At 38.6% G+C, this 21,279-nt stretch overlaps 1 protein-coding gene and 1 long non-coding RNA gene across 4 annotated transcripts in view; one reads left to right on the top strand and one right to left on the bottom strand.

Moving 5' to 3' along the window:
- Positions 1 to 1,014: 1,014 nt before the first annotated feature.
- LOC134602751 (protocadherin-10-like) overlaps positions 1,015 to 21,279 on the top strand; it is a 64,741-nt gene continuing 44,476 nt past the window's right edge. For all 3 annotated transcript variants that reach the window (XR_010090441.1, XM_063448049.1, XM_063448050.1), the window contains exon 1: positions 1,015 to 3,777. Coding sequence is in view for 2 of the 3 variants with exons in the window: in XM_063448049.1 (XP_063304119.1) it covers positions 1,297 to 3,777 (2,481 nt within the window). In the remaining variant the exon portion in view is untranslated. The remainder of the gene's footprint in view (positions 3,778 to 21,279) is intronic.
- LOC134602752 (uncharacterized) lies at positions 12,885 to 18,340 on the bottom strand. The gene is made up of 3 exons (XR_010090442.1): positions 18,269 to 18,340; positions 17,418 to 17,550; positions 12,885 to 12,950 (listed from the first exon to the last, which is right to left on the bottom strand). It is a non-coding gene; the product is annotated as an uncharacterized LOC134602752 (long non-coding RNA).

The following is a 21,279-nucleotide window of genomic DNA, read 5'->3' as shown; positions in this document are numbered from 1 at the left end:
CAGAAGCTTAACCATCTGCTAAAGGTTAAGTCTATGCATGGATACTGATGTCAGACTATTTATATGCAGGATTTGGCTGTGGGTGTAGTATTTGGACCCTTTAATCTACGGCAATGATGAAGGGAACATCTGCAGGCAGATATTCCTGGGATACAGGACTATATCAGGCAGAGCAGGATAAACTTCTGGAGTATCAAAGGGCAATTTACATCCATCTAGAGTAAATAGCAGCCAATGGCATTATTGCATTACAGTATTCACAGATAAGACTTTCTGCCTGTTAGGTCAGCCAGTGTTTATTCTAATTCTATATTACTACAGGCACCCCATATAGATTAGATAGTTATTAAGGCATGCACTATATTCCAATGGGTAATTCAAATCGCTAGCTAGCTAGATAGATAGCCTGCTTTAATTTTAGATGTATCTCGTGTTTCTTAAACTTCAGTAATTAAACAGCTGGTCGATTGTAATTAGCTTTGCATTGGAACTACCTGGGGAGGAACAAAACATTGCACCGGGCACTCACATGGTTAATGTGCATTACTTGAAGTTTTAGATATGATCCGTCAGTCCGTGCATCTATTGGCCTTTGTCTGTCTGTCTGTCTGTCTATGTGTATGTACTCACATTGCTGTATGTAAACATTCCACCAATTCATATTCCACTTCACTTCTATTTAGAAGGTATTATAATCAGCTCTTTAGTTTTCAAAGAGTAAACAGGAGTAAATCTTCCTCTGCCGCTCCCCCTCCCAGACATTAACCATTTAAGCGCCGATTGGTTGACAAATGGTCCCTGTCTTTTGCCACCTGAACATCTTTCGCAGCTGCCGCCGTGTAAAGGGTTACCGATAACAGCTGTAAATGCAGCTCTTATGCTCCGTGTCCCTGTTCACCAATACAAAAGCTGGAACGTGGATTTGGGTCCCTCCTCACTCCACCCCCTCCCCACTCCAACAAGTCACCCCCACCAGCCCAGACTCTTCTAAAATTAAAATAGTTGGGAGGTGGAGGTGGGGGGTGTTGTTTGGGGAGATGGGTGGTGGAGTTGAAAGTATATTGGAGATATACAAGTCCAGGCATCACGATCTTCACATTTAGTAAAGCGCTTCCCATTTTCTGCCATCACTTTGCATTAGCAGATCTTCAGTGGGTCCAGGTCCCCCGGTGAGAGAGCACAGGAGCTAGAGCAGCATTTTGCCTGAGGATTTGTTGAGTTTCATTAGGTCTTACCATTGCTCACTGAGCTCCAGAACACATCCTTATCTCCAGCGGCGGCAGAGGAGCTCTGGAGATGGGAAGAAGAAGTCCATGGCTCAGGCAGGTCCTCCCTGCTCTCCTAACTTGTTGCCTGGTCCCAGCCTCCAGCCAGATCCGATACTCGGTCCCGGAAGAACTGGATCACGGCGCGTTTGTAGGGAACATCGCTGAGGACCTGGGTCTGGACATCTCCAAGCTGTCCCCAAGGCGCTTCAGGATCGTGTCCGGGACCAATAAGCAGCATCTGGAGGTCAACCTGGAGAACGGGATCCTGTTCGTCAATGAAAAGATAGACCGGGAAGAAGTTTGTGAGTTCCAGCCGGTGTGCACCCTCCACTTGCAGGTGGTGATGGAGAACCCCCTGGAGCTATACCGGGTGGAGGTGGAGATCCTGGACATTAACGACAACGCGCCCAGCTTCCCCTGGCATGACTATGTGCTTGAGGTGACCGAGTCGGCGGCGCCCGGTGCCCGCTTCCCGCTGGAGAGTGCCCAGGACCCCGATGTTGGGGCCAACTCACTGCGGACCTACAAGCTGAGTCCTAACGGGTTCTTCTCCCTGGAGGTCCAGAGCAGGAGCGACGGCAGCAAATTCGCAGAGCTGGTTCTGGAGAGACCCCTGGACCGGGAGCAGCAGAAAACCCATCGGGTGCTCCTCACTGCCATGGATGGTGGCATCCCTGAGAGGTCAGGGACTGCTCTGGTCACCATCAGCGTTTTGGATGCCAATGACAACGTTCCCACCTTCGACCAGTCCTTCTACCGAGTGAGTCTGCCGGAAAATGTCCCCAAAGGCACTCTGGTGATAAAACTCAACGCTACCGACCTGGATGAGGGCACAAACGGGGAGATAGAGTATTCGTTCAGCGGACATGCCCCCCAGAAGGTGAGGGATCTCTTCATGGTGGAACCCCGTACCGGCCAGGTGAGAGTAAAGGGGGTTCTGGACTACGAGAAGTCCAACCTGTATGAGCTCTATGTCCAAGCTAAGGACAGGGGGCCCTCGGCGGTGGCCGTGCACTGCAGGGTCCTGATCAACCTTCTGGATGTTAATGACAATGCTCCTGAAGTCATCCTCACCTCGGTGTCCACCCCGGTCATGGAAGACGCTCCACCCGGCACGGTCATCGCCGTGATCAGCGTGATGGACCGAGACTCCGGGGACAACGGGGATGTCAACTGCGAGATCCCCAAAAACGTCCCCTTCCAACTGCACTCTTCTTACAAAAACTACTACACGCTGGTCACTACCGAGGTCCTGGACCGGGAAGCAGTGTCGGAATACAATATTACCATCAGTGCCAGGGATTTTGGGTCTCCACCACTCATGACCAGAAAGGTCATCTCTGTCCAAGTCACTGATATTAATGATAACATACCCACCTTCCTCCACCCCTCCTATACGGTGTACGTGATGGAGAACAACCCTCCTGGGGCATCTATCTGCTCTGTCACTGCCCTGGACCCTGACTGCAACCAGAATGCCTACCTGTCCTACTCAATCATGGATGGTCAGATTCAGGGCATGCCAGTGTCTACCTATGTCTCCATTAACTCGGACAGTGGCAATATCTATGCCCTGCGCTCTTTTGACTACGAGCAAATCAGGAACTTTCAGATCAGGGTCCAAGCTCAAGATGCTGGCTTTCCTCCCTTGAGCAGCAACGTTACGGTCAACGTCTTTATTCTTGACCAGAATGACAATGTCCCAGTTATCGTGTACCCTTTGCCAAAGAATGGCTCGGTGGCCACTGATGTCATTCCTAGGTCTGCTGACCCTGGGTACTTGGTGGGCAAGATCTCAGCCATGGATGCAGATTCTGGCCAAAACTCTCGCCTCTCCTATCAGATAATTCAGGCTTCTGATGCTAGCCTTTTCAGCGTTGCCCTGTACACCGGGGAGCTAAGGACCATTCGTGCTTTGTCAGACAAAGACGCAATCAGACACAAACTCCTGATTCAAGTAAAAGATAATGGGCAACCCTCATTATCCACTTCTGTCTCCATAGTTCTGACTGTGGTGGACAGCCTCCCAGAGACCCTGTCTGAATTAAATGATGTGCCTTTAAATTCAGACCCTGCTGCCACCTCATCTCTAACTCTCTATTTAATAGTGTCCCTTGGCTCTGTGTCCTTTACATTCCTGGTGGCTATAATTGTCCTTACAGCCATTAAATGTCACAAAGACAGGCTGTCCCTACAGGATTACAAGTGTTCCATGCCTACTTGTTGCTGTTTAAGAGCTGGAGCCCCTGGAGGGGTCTTTAAAAACTCAAATATCAACCTACAGATTTCATCTGGGAATAAAGTTCAGACGAATTGTATGGAATCCTCAGGGAATGGTCCTCAAAACTATTGTTACAAAGTCTGCCTGACTCCAGAATCAGCTAAGAGTGACTTCATGTTTCTCAAACCCTATAACTCCACCACACAAAATAATGAAAAAATCCCAGAAAAAGGGGCCCCTGGGAGAGGTGGACAGAACCAAAGTGCTGTGAACAATGCAGTCAACGAGGTAAAAAAAAAATAATAATAAAAAGATAGAAAAAAAATGAGATGAGTTTTCTCCTAGAATGGAGCTTCTAATCCACATCTAGCAGCTGTTGCAATCCACCGTGCCTGATAGAAATTTTCAGTAGAAATTGGAACATGTGAACCCTTTCAGTGCCGGCTGTAGAGCTGAGCAATAGGCTGATTTTCTACACTCATTGATGGGGTTTTGCTTTTTTCAGCATACCTCAGGTTGGCAGACACAGAACTGGCAATTAATATATATATATTTTTTTTTACAACGTCAAATCCCACTACGCTGAGCCAGGGGCAGGTTGGCTAAGTGTGCTGGGAGTTGTAGTACACAACAGTTAGACCGGCAGATATAATCTAGGAAAGCACCCTTCTCCAGCCTCCCTCCTCTCCAAGGTAGTGGAAATAGATCTTCCTGCCTTGAAAGGGGGGGTGGAGGGGGATTCTCTAAGGGGTGATTATAGAGTTAATGTAACAGTTAAAAAATAATGATTTAATTAAAGGGCTCCGTGCACGGTATGCTGAGATAGTATTTTTATTATAAGCAGTAAAACCCAAATATAACCATAGGAACAGAGAGGGGGGGGGGGGGACGCTGCACTTCATCCTGTTCATGTATTCCTCATAAGCATCCAAGGGCATTAGCTTCATGTTTTATCTCTCTGTGTCCCCACTTCCATCCCGTGTTAGTAATTTATGTCTCACAATTATTCTGTTCAAACTCCAAGGGCGTCCTTCAGGATGGACCGAATGGATCCTTTCCATGGCTGTGTTGTCATTGCTTTACGTGTGACACATGAAATCAGTGTCTGAGAGCATTGAATCACTGATCAGTCAGCCTATAAATCCTGCCATAGAGCATTATGTGCCTTACTGGGATAGCAGCACATTTACTATGCACAGCCTGGGTACGGCTCTCATAGACAGACACTCTGAACACTAACAAAGCACCAGTGGGTCTGTGAGGGGAATCAATGCATTGCAATCTGTATAATGAGAGAAGGCAGAGCGTGCTATGGCATATTGTGCATCAAGGTTAACAGTGGCAGACCACAGACAGATACAGATACAGATGCACACACACACACACACCCCGCACACACACACACACACCACATCATCACACACACACCGCACAAACACACCACATAATCACACACATACACACCACACAAACACCCACACACGTGTGTCACAGACATACACACAAACATTATACACATGCAGACAAAGACACAAAATGCACAGTAATGGGAACACACACCATAAGAGTACATACAGAATACATGCAGATAAAATACATTGCTTATTATATTGTTAAAAATGACAACATAATAATGAAATAAATATTATTTTACATATAGTCACATACACAATATACACATCGTTACATATTATTATTACACAATATAGACATTATTACACATTATTAGAGCAAACAATCACGCTATAAATACAGTCACACATACTATACACACATAAAGGCAGCATTATATAGCGCGAGTCCCAGACAGGATGCGGTATCTCTATATATGAAACAGTGCAGAGTGCAGTCATCTCACACTCTGCGTGTCACCTGTAGCTCAGGGACATTGAAGGCTCCTTGTTGAGCTTGGGAAGGTTACTCAGAGCAGCCCCAATCTGTAAATGCTTTGTACGGTATGGTAATTACCATTCATCTAAGCTGAAAAATAAATCAGCACCTGGATGGAACACAAACAAGCCAGACATATCTGAGAGAGGCTAAGGTATTGAAGCAAGAAAAGAGCAATCACTGGCTCTGCAAATTGCAATGATGTCTATGCATGACTGCATTTGGATATCAGTTGTGTGCCAGGTGCTGTTGTTAGAAGAAACCAAGACCTTGATTTGCTGCTATTATCCCATTTTCTGTGATCCGCTTGGTGTCTGTTAATTTCATGCTGAATATCATGCACAAAGCAGGACATGATCTAAGTGTATTGCAGTTTACTCAGATAACCACGAGATGGCGCGTTTTGAATAAGAAAATCATAACAATACAATTGCTCTATAATGTCTTACAAGAAAAAAAACAAAAACGAAATATTATTCAAAATTACTATGATAGTACCTTTTATTTACATGATATTAAAATGCTGGAAGTAATAAAAAAAAAAAAAAATCACAACATTGTTCTTTAAATCAGCCGTACTAAAGGGGAATTACATCCAAGATACAAGTTAGGGGTAATGCCTTATCTTATTACAGCAGTCTTTTGATCTGTGCAGTTACAATTTTCTTGTGTACCTTAATGCAATTATCTAGTGAGATCTGCTAGGAGCAACAATTTCACTTTATAGCAGATCACAGCTAGTATAATGGGACTAGTATTATCATCACAAGATAGAAATAAGCCTATTTTGTGTGGGATATCATTGCATGAAATGTGTTTTAACCCCTTCTGACCAGGGAAATCCTTTATTATCATGACAGTGTCCATCCATTGCAATTGTCCGGTAGAAGGTAATCCCTTTTTTTTATTTTATTTTTTTATTGTGTAGGATATCATTACCCGGAAAGGGGTTTTAATCAGTTTATTATGTGATATTTCTGACATGCATTGGTCATGTTAGGTTTACCTGTATAGAATGTAGACGCACATAAATATAACATAGACAAAATGTAATGCTTAAGTTCATTCATTAAAAAGGTAGATGCTGTGGCAGATATAAAAAAGCGGAGCATCGCCTGACTTGTTTCTTGTTATTATTTTCCATTTATTTAAAAACATATGAGGTTGATATCTCTAGTAGTTAGCACAGCTGTTCATACAACTTACTGGTCACCTGTCATATGTTAATTTGCCACGACTCCTTTCTATATGTTTTGTAAAAAAAGATTTACTAAAAAAAAAAAAAAAAGCGGAGAATATTGCTAAATGTGTTTGTGATAGAAAACTGCTCACTGGCCAAGAGCAGATACACTCAAACAATGCGTGTTCCATTGACATGGGAAGATTTTGGACTGCTATTTTGATAAACCCCAACAAAAATTGAGGTAATGCTAAAGTAAATTAAATTAAATTATTGTCTACTTATCCGTACTAGAGTATAGTCCTAATTTAAAGAAAAACGCTAAGGTCCATAACCACTACGGAATGCTGTAGTGATTATGGTGCCAGAAGTGCCCTGATGTCATCCCACGAAAAGTAGTAAAATCATTTTAAAATCATCTTAGTAAGATCTGACAACTTACATGGGTTCTGCAGTCACCTATGATTGTATTCTCTGCTTCTCCTGTAGGATAAATCCGTTAGTTAAGCAGGAGCATGCTCTCCGCCAACGAACATGGACCTGATTAGTTGTGCTTTTTTCCTGTGGAGACATCTAGCTTGTCCTGCAGGAGAAAACCAGATACAGTGTACGTACTACTAGTAAGTCGAGTTGCCCAAGAGCACCATGGATGATGCTGATGATAAGTGGATAAAACGTAATCTCTGTCCTACATATCATTTTTTTTAATATTAGGTGCATCTGTGCCATTTGTGTATGGGAGGCAATTTGATTGGCTGAGAGCATTATCTGACAAGTTCTTGTTCTGCAGTTTATTTACCGGTCTGCTGGTCGCTGGGAATGCCGATCCCTGAAATCTCATATGGCAACACTGACGCTGGCTGCTGTGCATGCTCCTGGCGTTATGCTGTCACAAATAACAGAATTAGACCTAACCACCCTCTCATGACATTTTGGGGGTGTGGTCATGGCAATTACACCCCCAGCCCATAAAACAGTGCCTAACTTGGTTTCTCTTTGACCCAGTAATGCGTTTATACTTTTTTTGAATTACTGTTACTTACCCGGCTTTCCACTTGACTATAGTGTATTCTGGTTTCCCTCTTACCATTAGTGTGAAGTCTATCCTCTAAGACCCTGAAAGAGTTTTATTACTGAGATTATGCTTTGCGTAGCGGAGTTTTGTACTTGTCCTTGACATAGGTTCAGCCAATCAATGACATCTAAATTTGTATTGCTTATGTAGCAATATGAAGAGGAAAGGTTTGGGTCATCAGTGCCTGTGGGACCCTAGGTTTGAGAGAAATCACTTACAAATGGGGGCTCTAGTTGCCTTCTAACATTGCCTGCTAGTTGTTTTGTATTTAGAGACACCCTTGAAATCTGGAAGACATAGCTCCACATTTTAAACTCATAGGCCCTATATCACATAGATAAGCCACGTCTCATCACCCTATCCATGTGCTTTAAGCCATATTTACATAGAAAATAGACAGTATCAGACTAGATGCTACATTACTGAGTTTATATTTCTCTTGACAGTTATCTGCTTATGCTTCTAATTCAACATATTATCATATATATAATTATTCTTTAAAGTCATTTGTATTTTAGTTGGTATTTTTCAAATTGAGATTATATTTATCTCCAGCATGGGGCCGGATTTCTGTTTGCTTTCTTTTTGGCTTACTATCCGAGGCAATTTAGTAAATTTATGTATAGCGATGTGCATGCTGGAATAGAATACATGATATTCCTAATATTATTGTCAGGGTTTGTTCATCTTACTGTAGATATAGATTATATATAATTCCATGCAATTCTCCCAGTAAATTACCTGACTTTGCTGTATACATCAGGTGATGTACTGTATAATTGTATAAATTGTTTATATTCTGCTCAGGTCCTGCTGTTGTTTAAAGGTAGAAAAATAGGCCTCCAATGAAGCTAAGCAATTAATAGACAGAAATTACTATCAAAACAACGATCTATTATCAGATAAGAAAAATGACTGGTTTCTTGGTATTACAGAGAGAAGCAATATGGTAAATGTATTTTATTAAAAAAAGACTGATCATAATCATTTGTCTGGCGCAGTTGCACCTAAACAAAAACCTCTGTTGATATGGCTACATATCAAAACTTCCTGTTGTGCCAAGTGCCAAAAACAGGAGAACATGCGATATACAAAATCAAATGCAATTATGGTTTAATTATTTATTTAAACATATTTTTTCCATTTAAGCACAACCTGCTCATAATTCCTTACCTATTAACTCTATTTAGACTTAAATGTCTGAAAAGTACAGAACATCAAAATACTAAACATTTACTAGAACTGCTCAGAATTACATTTTACATTGCTATTTGGTGGTAAATGCAGGTGGCAACTAGTTAGGACTTACAGGCTCATTCACTAACCTGAGAATTCAAAGTGAATTTAAAATTTAAGGTCAAAGTAGCCGTACTGGAAGCAATAGCTGAATGAAAGAATTTTCTATATATAGCTACAGCTGATTATCTTAGCCTTGGTAATATCGTGTTTCCCCATTCCCTTGTATTCTCTCCTTAAAAAAAGGCTTAAATGCTCTTGATATTAAACGAAATGTCCTGCTTTCCTGTTAAAGCATTTTCTTTAGTCTGATAATTCCACCAATCAGTTATCTGCTTCAGGCATTCCCCATATATCATTGATACACGTAGATCAAAAGTGAAAGCAATGAGCACTTGTAAATAAAATCACTTGTATATGGCTGATAAATATTTTATTGTCTGGTCTATTATTGCATGCAAAGCATGTTCTTCATGCATGGGGATTTATATGGCTTTATATTTCTTTATAACAACAAAAAGAATTTCAACAGAAAATCGCACGGAACACATACTGTGACTTTGCTCACACATGGTCTTTGTGAGAAGGCCTTCGGACTCCTAATACCTGAGGGAGGATTTGTTGCGTTAAAACCACAGTGAAAGAAACTATGATTTCGCATGAAACGTGAAAGCTAAAGACATCATCCCTTTGATATGCTTGTGCTCTTTGTAATTTTATTGATATTAGTTTAGGCGATTTTTACCACTATCAGAAGAAATGTCACTTGCATCATTTAAAACTGATTTTTTTTCTCTTTTTTAAATAAAGCTGGTTTACTTGGGAAGCAGTGCAGTTAAGTAGAGGTTTATCATATGTATCTTTACAACTCATCTTTTGGCCATAATTATGCAATTTGGGTGTAATCATCTATATTGTGAACACTGGCTGAGGTGTGTGTGTGTCCACACCTATGTAGCACAGCACCTATAGGCTACTGGCAGCATAACCACTAGACCATACTGGTTCTAGTACTGAGGGTTCTAGTGATTTAAAATCCTAAGGTAGAGCCATACTAGCAGGGCAGATGGAATTGTTGTTTGCGTAATTATCACTAAAAATATAATTTAACCCAAACTAAAAAAGTACAGTGCAGAGCATAGTTCATAAATAGAACATCCTCAGAGCCTTTTAACGAAATAGTAAATTGTAGTGAATTTCACGTGAATTGCATATTTGAGCAAAATAATACATTTGGAAACATTCTTAGGGATAGGATAAATCAATCCCATTGTGACCTTGATTTCTTGAAAATCCTCAAATGTAATTGGTTCTGAAGAGGTTGCGTTATTGGCTGTCTCCAGAAACTGTACAAATCTAGAAGGTATAGGAAGAAGCCATTAAAACGAAAAACAAACCATCTTCATTCTGTGCTCATAAGGCCAATCTTCAAGTTGGTCTTTCATGTTTACCCTTGTAATTAGTGTTGTCCAGGAGATATTCGCTAATATCTGATAGCAGATGTCTTTTGTCACCTTTACTGTTCAGTATTCTAATTGATCATTAGGCAATTATAGCTCAACTATAAAATTCATCCCACAGTTAATCATTGTTGTGATTTAACCTTATCATCCTAGCAAATTGCTTTTATAATGTATTGCTTTGTAAATTTCTCTTTCATCGTGACTTCTGTTAAGTTACACTTTTGAAATAAATCGGTTCAGGTTAGGACCTTATATGTCATCAAATCCTTTATCTATAGTGGTTTCTACATCACTCAGCAGATGTATTTAAACTGGCAACACAATAATGATTCATAACAGGAGGATGGGTAGGTCTTGCCTCCATTCATACAAAGTAAATTTGTTAAACTAACTAACTAACTAAACTAACTTTCTGTTCTAACTGTCATTGTGGTTAGATGACAAATACTAGTGATCTATGTTCCTGATTTATACCACTGTCAGTGTCGTACATACTGCTACCCGTCACACCAGGGAGCCCGGCCGCCCTGCGGACCCTTTCGACCAAGTGCCTGCCAGCCATGTGTTGCGGCCCCGGCCGCGCTGTATAATTGCTGGGGCTGTACGTGTAGGGGTTCATCGGGTGGCCCATGCTGTTAGGGCCACCCGATGGAAATGAATATCATGTAGGGGGGGAGGGGGGGGGATTGTGTGTACGCCACTGACCACTGTTCAGTCCTTTTACTGGATCAGTAGTATACCTTGAGGACTGGTTTGGGAATACATGCTCTCCACTACAGAAAGAGACTTACAATGCTGTTTACTAAAGTCACAGCAGTCAAAAATTTTAAGTGAATTTCTAATCCAAGGCCAAAATAGTGGAATTGGAAAAATGATCAGCTATGCTTCCAGTTCTGCAATATTGGTGTAAAATTTACTTGGAATTCCCAAATGACTTAAACAAATTAGAATAAAAGTGGGAAAATATAAGGCTGTAAATCGTAATACCTCTCCCATTCTATCAGTTCATTTGAATGCAAGAAGCCACAGGCTGGAGAATAAGAGCATTTCACGTGAATAAATACATACTATTCGATTCTATTTTAAAATACATACAGGCGTACAAGCTTTATCTTTAAACTTATTAGCCAAACAAGCCTGCTGTTTCCTGACATATAAACCATATACAGGGCTGCGTTACTTTCCATCCATATTTATAAAGAATACCGTGTAACTGTCAGGCAAACAAAGGTAAGATGAATTACTATGCTTGAATTGCCCTGCGTGTCTCCTTGAACAACATGCTAACACACCAGTAGTGCTCACTCTGCTTACATGATTCATCCAACTCAGGTTTCTTTCAGTTTTTAATAAACCAAAGAGCTGCTTAAATAGTCGTCATCTTGGCTGAATCTTGTTAGATTTGTTCCTTCATTAGATTATTAGGTAGCAGATCTGGAAATCTCTGCAAAGGATCAAAATATCTAACAATAACCGAAAACCTTCTAATTACTGTTGAACACAAATATATAGGGGATTCCTCATTAATTTTTAATTAAATCCAGAAGTATTTCTTACAATTAGTATTTCTTTTAATTAAATCTGAAGTATTTCTGCAAATTGTACACATTAACTCTTTAGTGACATTCCATGCTTCTAGTCATGCTTCTAGTCATGACAGTATGTTCACTGCAAAAAAAAAATTATATGATAGCATGGGAGAAAGAGTTTAACAATTGTGGCTACTTTGGTCCAAATCAGAGATGCTCAATATGTAGATCCCCAGATTTTACAGAACTACAACTCCCATGATGCTTTGCATGCCTCTAGAAAGCCTTTAGAATGACATAGCATCATGGAAGCTGTTGTTTTAATACATTTGGGGATCTACGGTTTAGGCACCCCTGGTCTAAATGCTTCTGCATCACATTATAAAAGTGGACATTCTGTTCTTCAGAATCTTAATTTATACATTTTATTAAATGTAAGAATTTATTTACCAAACTCTTGCTTATGGTGAAAGTTAATTTGCAAACTGGAAAGATTGTTAAATTCATTTATAGTGACGACTGGGGTATGTTTTTGCTTACATATAGAATGTTTGGCTTCCTGTTTTCCTAAATTCATTGTTGAGGAAATAAACATCTTAATATGTCTCTGTAATGCTATGAATACATTCGCCCCTTCACTATTACGCACCTTTTAGACACTGGATGCATTCTAGTTAAAGTACTGTTCAGTGATATCTAAAATATAAATCTACACAACTTAATATAGATAAACAATAATGGTTGAACACTTGATTATCGGTTTTATTAGAGAACATGATTGCACTTTTATGTATGCAGATTCATACAGAGTGTCAGCAGAAGGTTTGGGATGTTTCAATAGGAGTGAGCCACAAGAAGGTGGGCCAGTGATGAGCAGGGGTGCAGAGTGTACCAAATACTGGGCACTCAGTTCTGGCTATGCACAGAGCACTTCTGAAGCTCCATTTCAAAGTCCGTATGCCCTGTGTGTTCTTGTACAGTGCATGCGCATCAAAAGTTGTGTACATGCTGTGGTTTCACATGTTCCCAGAAGTGGCAAACCTGGAATTGTGGGACAGGAAACCAAATTCAGGACTTGCCTGCTGAACCTGTAATTGTTGGGAGACTGTATGTCGGCATTAATCAAATATACACTAGGTATGATTACACTAACTATTTGCATTATATATGGATTTGTATGATGTTCCAGCTATCTGTAAAAAAAATCCTTGTAGTGCACTCAGTTTCAGAGCCTAACAATGCTAACCATATTGGTAATAAAGATAGTCTTTCCAAATTAGCATCAATAGATGCAGGAAAGAAAGAAGAGCAATTTTCATTCATTCAAAACAAAGGAATTTTGTTAAAAAAAAACCCAGTCTACTTCAATGTTATGAAGTGGGTTTGGTGTATAGATCATGCCAATGTAGTCTCTCTGCCCAATTCTTGGTCATTTAGAAGGTAATGGAACACTATAAAATTATTCCTAATGCTATAGTGCCTCAGTTCCTAGCTCTAGGCAGCCCCTCCCCCCCCCCCAATGTGCCGTAAAAATTAATAGAAAAAACATTTCATTTACCTTTTTCTAGCGCCGAGGTTCCTTTAGCATTACTCACTTCTCCGCCTTCTGAAACGTCATGAAAGAGGCATGGCCTCCTCCACTATAGTGCAATCCGGTGCTCCTCATAGAGCGAGCCCATCCAAGCTTCCTCATAGTAAAGCATCTTTCAATGCTTTCCTATGGACTTACGCTTACCGTGATTGAGTATTATTTGCTTAGTGCCCATGGAAGCACCTGTATGGCTGTCAGTATGATCCATTTAGACCCTATTTAATGTCCACATATGACAGCAGAGTGTGTTGTTTATGACTTCCTGGGCTGGTAGGGGTCCTTTTTATCTCATGATTCAAAGCTGAAAAGCACCTAGCAAGGCATAAATCATTTTCTTTTAGTAATATCTATTTTCATGTATATTTTCTAAGCTTACAAATATGCTTAAATGTATATTTAGCTTATTAGAGTATAATCATTACCTTCAGGCGTTTTGCTGTAAACACTGCCTTTTCAGAGAAAAGGCAGTGTTTACATTACAGCCTAGTGATAACTTCACTGGTCACTCCGTAGATGGCTGTTAGAGATCCTTCCTGGGTCATTGCTGCCTAAAATGTATCCAAACATTCAGTATCTCCACCCTCTGCATGCAGAAACTGAACTTTCCTCATAGAGATTCATTGATTCAATTCATCTCTATGAAGAGATGCTTATTGGCCAGGGCTGTGTTTGAATCATGCTGGCTCTCCCCTCATCTGCCACTTTGTCAGTTTCAGCCAATCCTATGGGGAAGCATTGTGATTGGATCAGGCCACCACTTCTGCTGATGTCAGTAGACTGCTTGTTGTTTTTTGAGGCAAACAGCATGCGGATCTACAGCTTCAGGCTTGATTACAGTAAGAGTTTGCTATATTTATGGAGGCATGAGGGGTCCAGGGGGACTAGATGGTGGTTTTAACACTATAGGGTCAGGAATACATATTTGTGTTCCTGACCCTATAGTGATCCTTTAACAAAAGTAGCGACAGGGACGTTACAGCGTTAGGAATAAAGATTTGTACTCCTAATGCTGTACTGTTCCTTTAAAAGAATATATATAGAACCCTTTCAATACAATATAATACAAGCAAATTAGGCAAATGTCGTTTTTATAATGACAGTTCTGACAAGTCATCTGTCTTAATGGAATTAATGACTAAACCACGAGACTAGATTTCATCTATTAAAAAGTGTTTGAGACATAATCGTTAAGTTATCTGTTCAGTCAATAAGGAAAAAAAGGAAACAGGGACAAAGCCAGCAGCATCAGGCTTGAATACAAGTAAGATTTTACTATATTTAGGGAGGTAAGAGGGGACCAGGGAGACTAGATGGTGGTTTTAACCCTATAGGGTCAGGAATACATGTTTGTGTTCCTGACCCTATAGTGCTCCTTTAAATTTAGATATTTCCTATTGCTCCTATTAGTACAATAAATAGCAATGCATTGGAATGCCACTGTCACAGTGAATGCATGATTAGCATCTCAAAAGGCATCAAACTGAATTCCAGATGTTGTACAGCCACAGTTTGACACAGTTTCATTAGGTAGAAATGGTTGGTCCATAGAAGAAGGAATGAGGAGCTGAGAGGCACATGTAAGAGAAGATTAGAATTATGTAGGATTTGGCTGGAATAACAATGAATGTTATCTCCGCTGATGTAAAATGGTCAATAGATTTGAACCAGTTGTCTGAAACAATTATTGAATTGGAGAACCACAAGTACAAGTGATACTTTGTTTTAATAAATGCATTTAATGATGCTAAAAGCTGTATAAGTGACAGGTCAACTCGGATACTACATCACAACATCATTTTTAAACTAACAAAAGCCTGGAATGTTCTGATAACCCAAAGCATAATTACCCTGTCTGTAAAATTAATTACTATGTTTTACACTTAATGCCGTGAATCTTGATGAATTGCTAGGCCTATTAGTGATAGATTGCAAGCACTCCACTGGCAGCCTCTTATTGCACGATTAGTTTGTTGATGCTTTTCTGCAGTTCTTGTCTGTGCTGTAGATGTGTTATTCCCTTAAATAACAGCAAATGTAATTTGCCCATTCATTTTAAATAATATTCAGTAGAACAAATATGTCACAAATAAACACAGAAAGGGAGGAAATTAAGTCAGACTTTCCATTTGAGCTACAATTACATAATTTGACGTTCATTATCCCTAAAAGAATAGAACAAAAGACACACATGTAAATGATAAATGTTAGACTTGGAAAATCTATTTTTTTTTTTTTTTTGTTGTTGCAATTTTGGTTAATTCATTATGGAATAATAAAATACTAACCCTCCTGACTTCTTTTTGGAATGGAACTTCAAAATGTTTCGGGAACTGTTTTTGTAATGAAAATATGCATTTGTTTGGGCTTTAGAGATATATAGCTAATATATAGCCAATTTTGGAAAAAGTCTTTGTTATGTGAACATGGGTAATATTGAGTTATGTGTTTGAAAGTGTTAATTATTTTGCAGCCATCTTTTGAGAAGAAATAGTAGGTTATTGTGGACCAACCTTTACAGAAAGAAATATTGCTTATGTCTTGATCCTGGCATTTTTGAATTGCTTTGAACAGATAGCTTAAAGGGAACGTTCAGCCTTGAAAAAAATATTTTAGTTTTTGCAGGGCTAAATTTTCCATTCTAAAATGTGATCACTGCCCCTCCCCCGCTGGTAATAATTAAAGTTAAATGAAGATCACTTACCTTGTTTCCAGTACCAATACTCCTCCAATGCAGTTCATTTCTGGCCCTATTATATGCCACGCGCTTCCAATTAAATGCTGCTACAAGCAACATTTGCTTGATGGACCGAGTTTGACTTGGTTTTAGAGGCATAAGCACCTAGTGGCTCTCAGGAAGACAGCCACTAGACATGTATTTAACCCTTTACTGTAAACATTTATGTTTCTAGAAAATGGCAATGGTATACATTGAAGAGTTAAAACTACAGGACCAGTGCACTTAAACCACATTATTAAGATTTAGTAGTTTGGGTACCTGTAGTTGTCCTTTAATTTAAATTATTATTTTTTGAAATACTTAGAATGTCCCTTTAATAGCAGTTTGTAGCTCCGACAACACAGGTATATCTGCTGTTTAGTTAGGCAAGCTAGCCATAATTTTTATGAGTGGCATATAGGATTTCATAAATTAAATAACTGACTCATGATTTACATAGGGTTACACGTATGACCCTTAGAGGTCTAACTGGGAAGCAGGAAAAGTGTGTGTAAGGTTTCATAATTTAATAGTAAGCAAATCTAACTGTTGCTCTATTACATGACGCATGCATGGGTATATCATTTCATGTCCTCAAACCCACTATAGTACAGTAAAGAAGCAGAATACAAGCAGGGAGCATGATAAAAAGCAGTACACAGCTAGAGTAATGACACTAGAGATGCCTATATATGTGTTTTATGATGTGTGCACACACTCCTATTATTATGTGAACACATTTCATTAATCATGTGCACACACAGTCCTGTTTCAAGCTCTGTCAATAGTGCTAGGAACTGTCTGCATATTCTTGAAAGTCTGTTATAGGTAACATATACTATATATAGTTTTTGGTTAATGTGTCTTTAATTTGAATACGGCAGAATTTCGTCCATTTTATGGCATTTTGTGATGTTAATATTTACCCGAATTTGGTTTAAAATGTTTATTCATTGATTCCACACCATAATTTCTACACACGTCCAAAACAACCAAGTTGGCTACATTTCCAATTCTAATTTCGGATTACCACAATTCTCTATTTCTAAATAAGCCAATATATATTCTTAAAGTCGAATATTCATAGTGGGGAGCTAGACAAACCCGCAGCGAACGACACATGTCTCTGATTGACTCTAAGCATTTATGGGGTTGTTCCACGAAGAACAATAGTCATAGCAATTCTGTATTTTTTCTATTCTAATGCATAGAAATTAATTTGTACCAGCAGAGTCTTATCTTGCTCACCTTTCCTTTTATTCCACATTTTCATTCCATGGTTCTTGACTTCTTTCTTTTGTGTTTTTTTTTTTTGTCTTTACATTTCAGCTGCCATTCTCTTTCCAATTTCTCTTTGCTTCTTGAATGTAACATTTCTCAGCTGGGGTTTTATAACACCCCAGGGTGTCGAAAATCAAGTAATGGGAAAACAAATGGGTAAAGAAAAGGATTATTACCATAATATCATTGTAATTTGTGTTAACTACCGGTAAACCTTGTGTGTCCTTGAGGCTTTTGTAAGAGCAACATTTGTATTTTACTAAAAAAAAAAAAAAGCATTTCTGCTACAGATCAGTTCTGGCATTTTCAATTTTATCCACGTTATTTGTGGAAAGAAGGTTTGTGTACTAGATATATAATATCCCTGCTGTTTCCCCTATCATAGTGTGAGACAAACAGAATATTCCTTTTATAAACATGACAGCCATTTTATATTCTGAGAGGTTTTTTTCCCCTACCCCAGAATTTCCATTACTATAACTTATTTGATTTTAATGGTTTGAGGGAAGAATCGGTATATGCCCTAAAGTAGTAACTCTCTATCGATTGCAAGTTCAAAGAAAAATGATACATCAGTGTCATCCCAAGGTTTCCTTTAACCATTCATTGCTGGAAGAGCCATGAAAGAAAAGGTCAAGGTCCCCCCCCCCCCCCCGACTTATCTCCTTGCTACCTTTATGAGCGCCATTAACTTGCTTCATTAACTGACTATGATCCTTCACACAATGTGAAACCCATTTAGAGAGACGTTAGCACATTCTAATTTATGATGTTCATAGACTACAACAGAACCCACTGATTTGTGAGTGGTAACTTACCTCTGCTGAGGCTTATTACAGCTTTCTGATGGAGTTCAGATGTTAATACAAAGTCCTGAACTTTGAAAAATATGAACCACTAGAAAAATAGAGAAAAGCTATGAATACAGATTTTTTTTTATTCTCGTACAAGTCAAAATTGCAAAACAAAGTATGTTTTGATGATGAGAAAAACATTTGAAACACTGTTTTCATTTATTGAGGGCGCGTTCTTATCGTTTTCCAGGGCACTGAACAGAAGCCAGTAATGTTGACCGCTTTCTCTTATAACAGTTTTGCAATACAGAAATAAAGTGATTTGATGTTCCTTAACTCTTTCACTGTTTCAAGAATTTCAAATATATTAAGACTATCTCTGGCATAGTTGTTGAAAGGGCATCCATGAATGTTCAAAGTCTAGACGAGGTTTGCCCATTATTTTGTGTAAATTTCAGATTTAGTGACGTTGTCTGTCTTTACTATGGTAAATAAAAAGACAAAATAAAAACCAAAAGGATTGTTTTAAAACTAATTTAAGTGCCAATCTTTGCTATATTTACCATTCTTAAACATCACATATTTAATACTAAATTACAATTATTATTATTATTACAATTATTTTCATGTTAGACTTAAATGAACACCTACAAAAGTGTATTTAACCCCTTAAGGACCGGACTTTTTTTGCGATGTTGTACATTTGCGACCAGGCATCTTTTTACACTTTTGTGGTGTTTGTGTTTAGCTGTAATTTTCCGCTCTCTCATTTACTGTTCCCATACAAATTATATATTGTTTTTTTCAGGACAAAAGGGGCTTTCTTTACATACCATTACTTATATAATCTCATGTAATTTAATTTTAAAAAAAATGAAAAAATATGATGAAAAATTGAAAAAAATACAAGTTGTTTGAATTTTATGTGAAAAATCTTTTACTCATCTACAAAAGCGAATGAAAAAAACTGCTAAATAGATTCAAAATGTTGTCCTGAGTTCAAAAATACCCAGTGTTTACATGCTTTTTGCTATTTTTTTGCATGTTATAGGGCTATAAGTACAAGTAGGATATTGCGGTTTCAAAACATACATTTTTAAAATGTATCAATAGTGACATTGTAACACTATTATCTGTCATAAATTGCTAAATAACACCCCACATGTACATATTTTTTTAAAAGTAGACAACCCAGGGTATTCAATATGGGGTATGTCCAGACTTTTTTAGGAGCCACTTAGTCGCAAACACTGGCCAAAGTTAGCGTTCACATTTGTTTGTGTGTGAAAAAAGTAAAAAACTAAATTGAACGCTAATTTTGGCCAGTGTTTGTGACTAAGTGGTTACTAAAAAAGACTGGACATACCCCATTTGCAATACCTTGGGTTGTCTTCTTTTGCAAATGGTATGCCATCATGGGGGTAATTCTCATTCCTGGGCTACCATAAGCTCTCAAAGGCAACGTAACCAACCTGGCCATTTTCAATGTAAAGATATTTGACCCATATATTTGACCCTGTAACTTTCAAAAACGCTATAAAACCTGTACATGGGGGGTTCTGTTCTACTCAGGAGACTTTGCTGAACACAAATATTAGTGTTTAAAAACTGGAAAATGTATCACAACAATTATATCATCAGTAAAAGTGCTGTTTGTGTGTGAAAAATGCAAAAAAAGTCACTTTCACTGACAATATCATCGCTGAGATATGTTTTACTGTTTTGAATCAATAATATTTGTGTTCAGCGAAGTCTCCCGAGTAAAACAGTACCCCCCATGTACAGTTTTTAGGGTGTCGTAGAACGTTACAGGGTAAAATACAGTGATAGCAAATTAAATTCTCTGTACTTTCGGCCTGGGTTGGCAGGCAGGTCCCTTAAATTGCAATCAATAAAATAACTTAATTATGTAAAAATATTACAAAAATACGCACGTAGAATTTAAATATATATGCATATTTATATATTTGAAGTCTACGTGTATATTTATATAATTATTTATGTAATTTTGTATGTGGACATATGAATAGTTCGCATTCTTTTTATTTATTTATATATACATAGATATATATACAATTTCATTCTAAGTGTATTTTGATTTAAATATATATATATTAATATCAAAATACAGTTAGAATAAAATTTCGTATAGATATATAATTTTTTTTTATTTTTTATTATTATTTTTAATTTTTTAAATTTAATTTAAATTATTTATTATTCGTATTTTATAATAATATATATATATATACAATATATATATATAGTTATTATTTTTATATTATATACGTGTGTAAATTAATTATAAGTGTATTTTTATATTAATATATGTACATATTAATATAAAAATACACTTAGCATGACATTATATATATGATATATAGACATATATTATATAGGTATAATATATGTCTATATATCATATATATACACATATATAATAATATTTTTTTTTTTTATTAACTATAACTTTAATTTTTTTTTTGATTTTACACTGATTTTACAGTTGCAGGGAGACTGCCTGTCAGCACAGGCAGTCCCCCTGCAGGCAGAGACTAGGACACCTATTGTGACCATGTGGTCGCCCTGTTGGGCGATCACATGGCCACAGGGGTCCTAAACCGCCATGGGGAGACTGTCTGGGCTGCAGGCAGTCTCCCCACACCGGGAGCACCACCGATCGCCGCCGGGGGAACGACGGCGATCGGGTAAGTACATTGGACGGTTAGGACGGTTCAGGACCGTCACCGGTCGGCAACGCAAAAATGCCGATGACGGTCCTGAACCGTCCTCCGTCCTTAAGGGGTTAAAGTTTGAACTGGCACCCTTGCACTTAATGTTTTGAACTGAGGCGAATGATGGATAACCTAATTAAAGGGACACTCCAGGCACCAAAACAACATCATCTGAATGAAGTTGTTTTGATGCCAGGAGGCCCCTGGAGGCACTCTTATCTCAGAGGATTAAACCGTTCTTAAATGGTTTAACCCCTAAGTTCCCACCAGTGCTGGTCTCAGCTCCCCCCAGCATCCGGC

This window comes from Pelobates fuscus, chromosome 3 (assembly GCF_036172605.1).
Source record: "Pelobates fuscus isolate aPelFus1 chromosome 3, aPelFus1.pri, whole genome shotgun sequence".
Taxonomy (NCBI): domain Eukaryota; kingdom Metazoa; phylum Chordata; class Amphibia; order Anura; family Pelobatidae; genus Pelobates; species Pelobates fuscus.
This window is presented reverse-complemented; position numbering and strand designations above follow the sequence as displayed.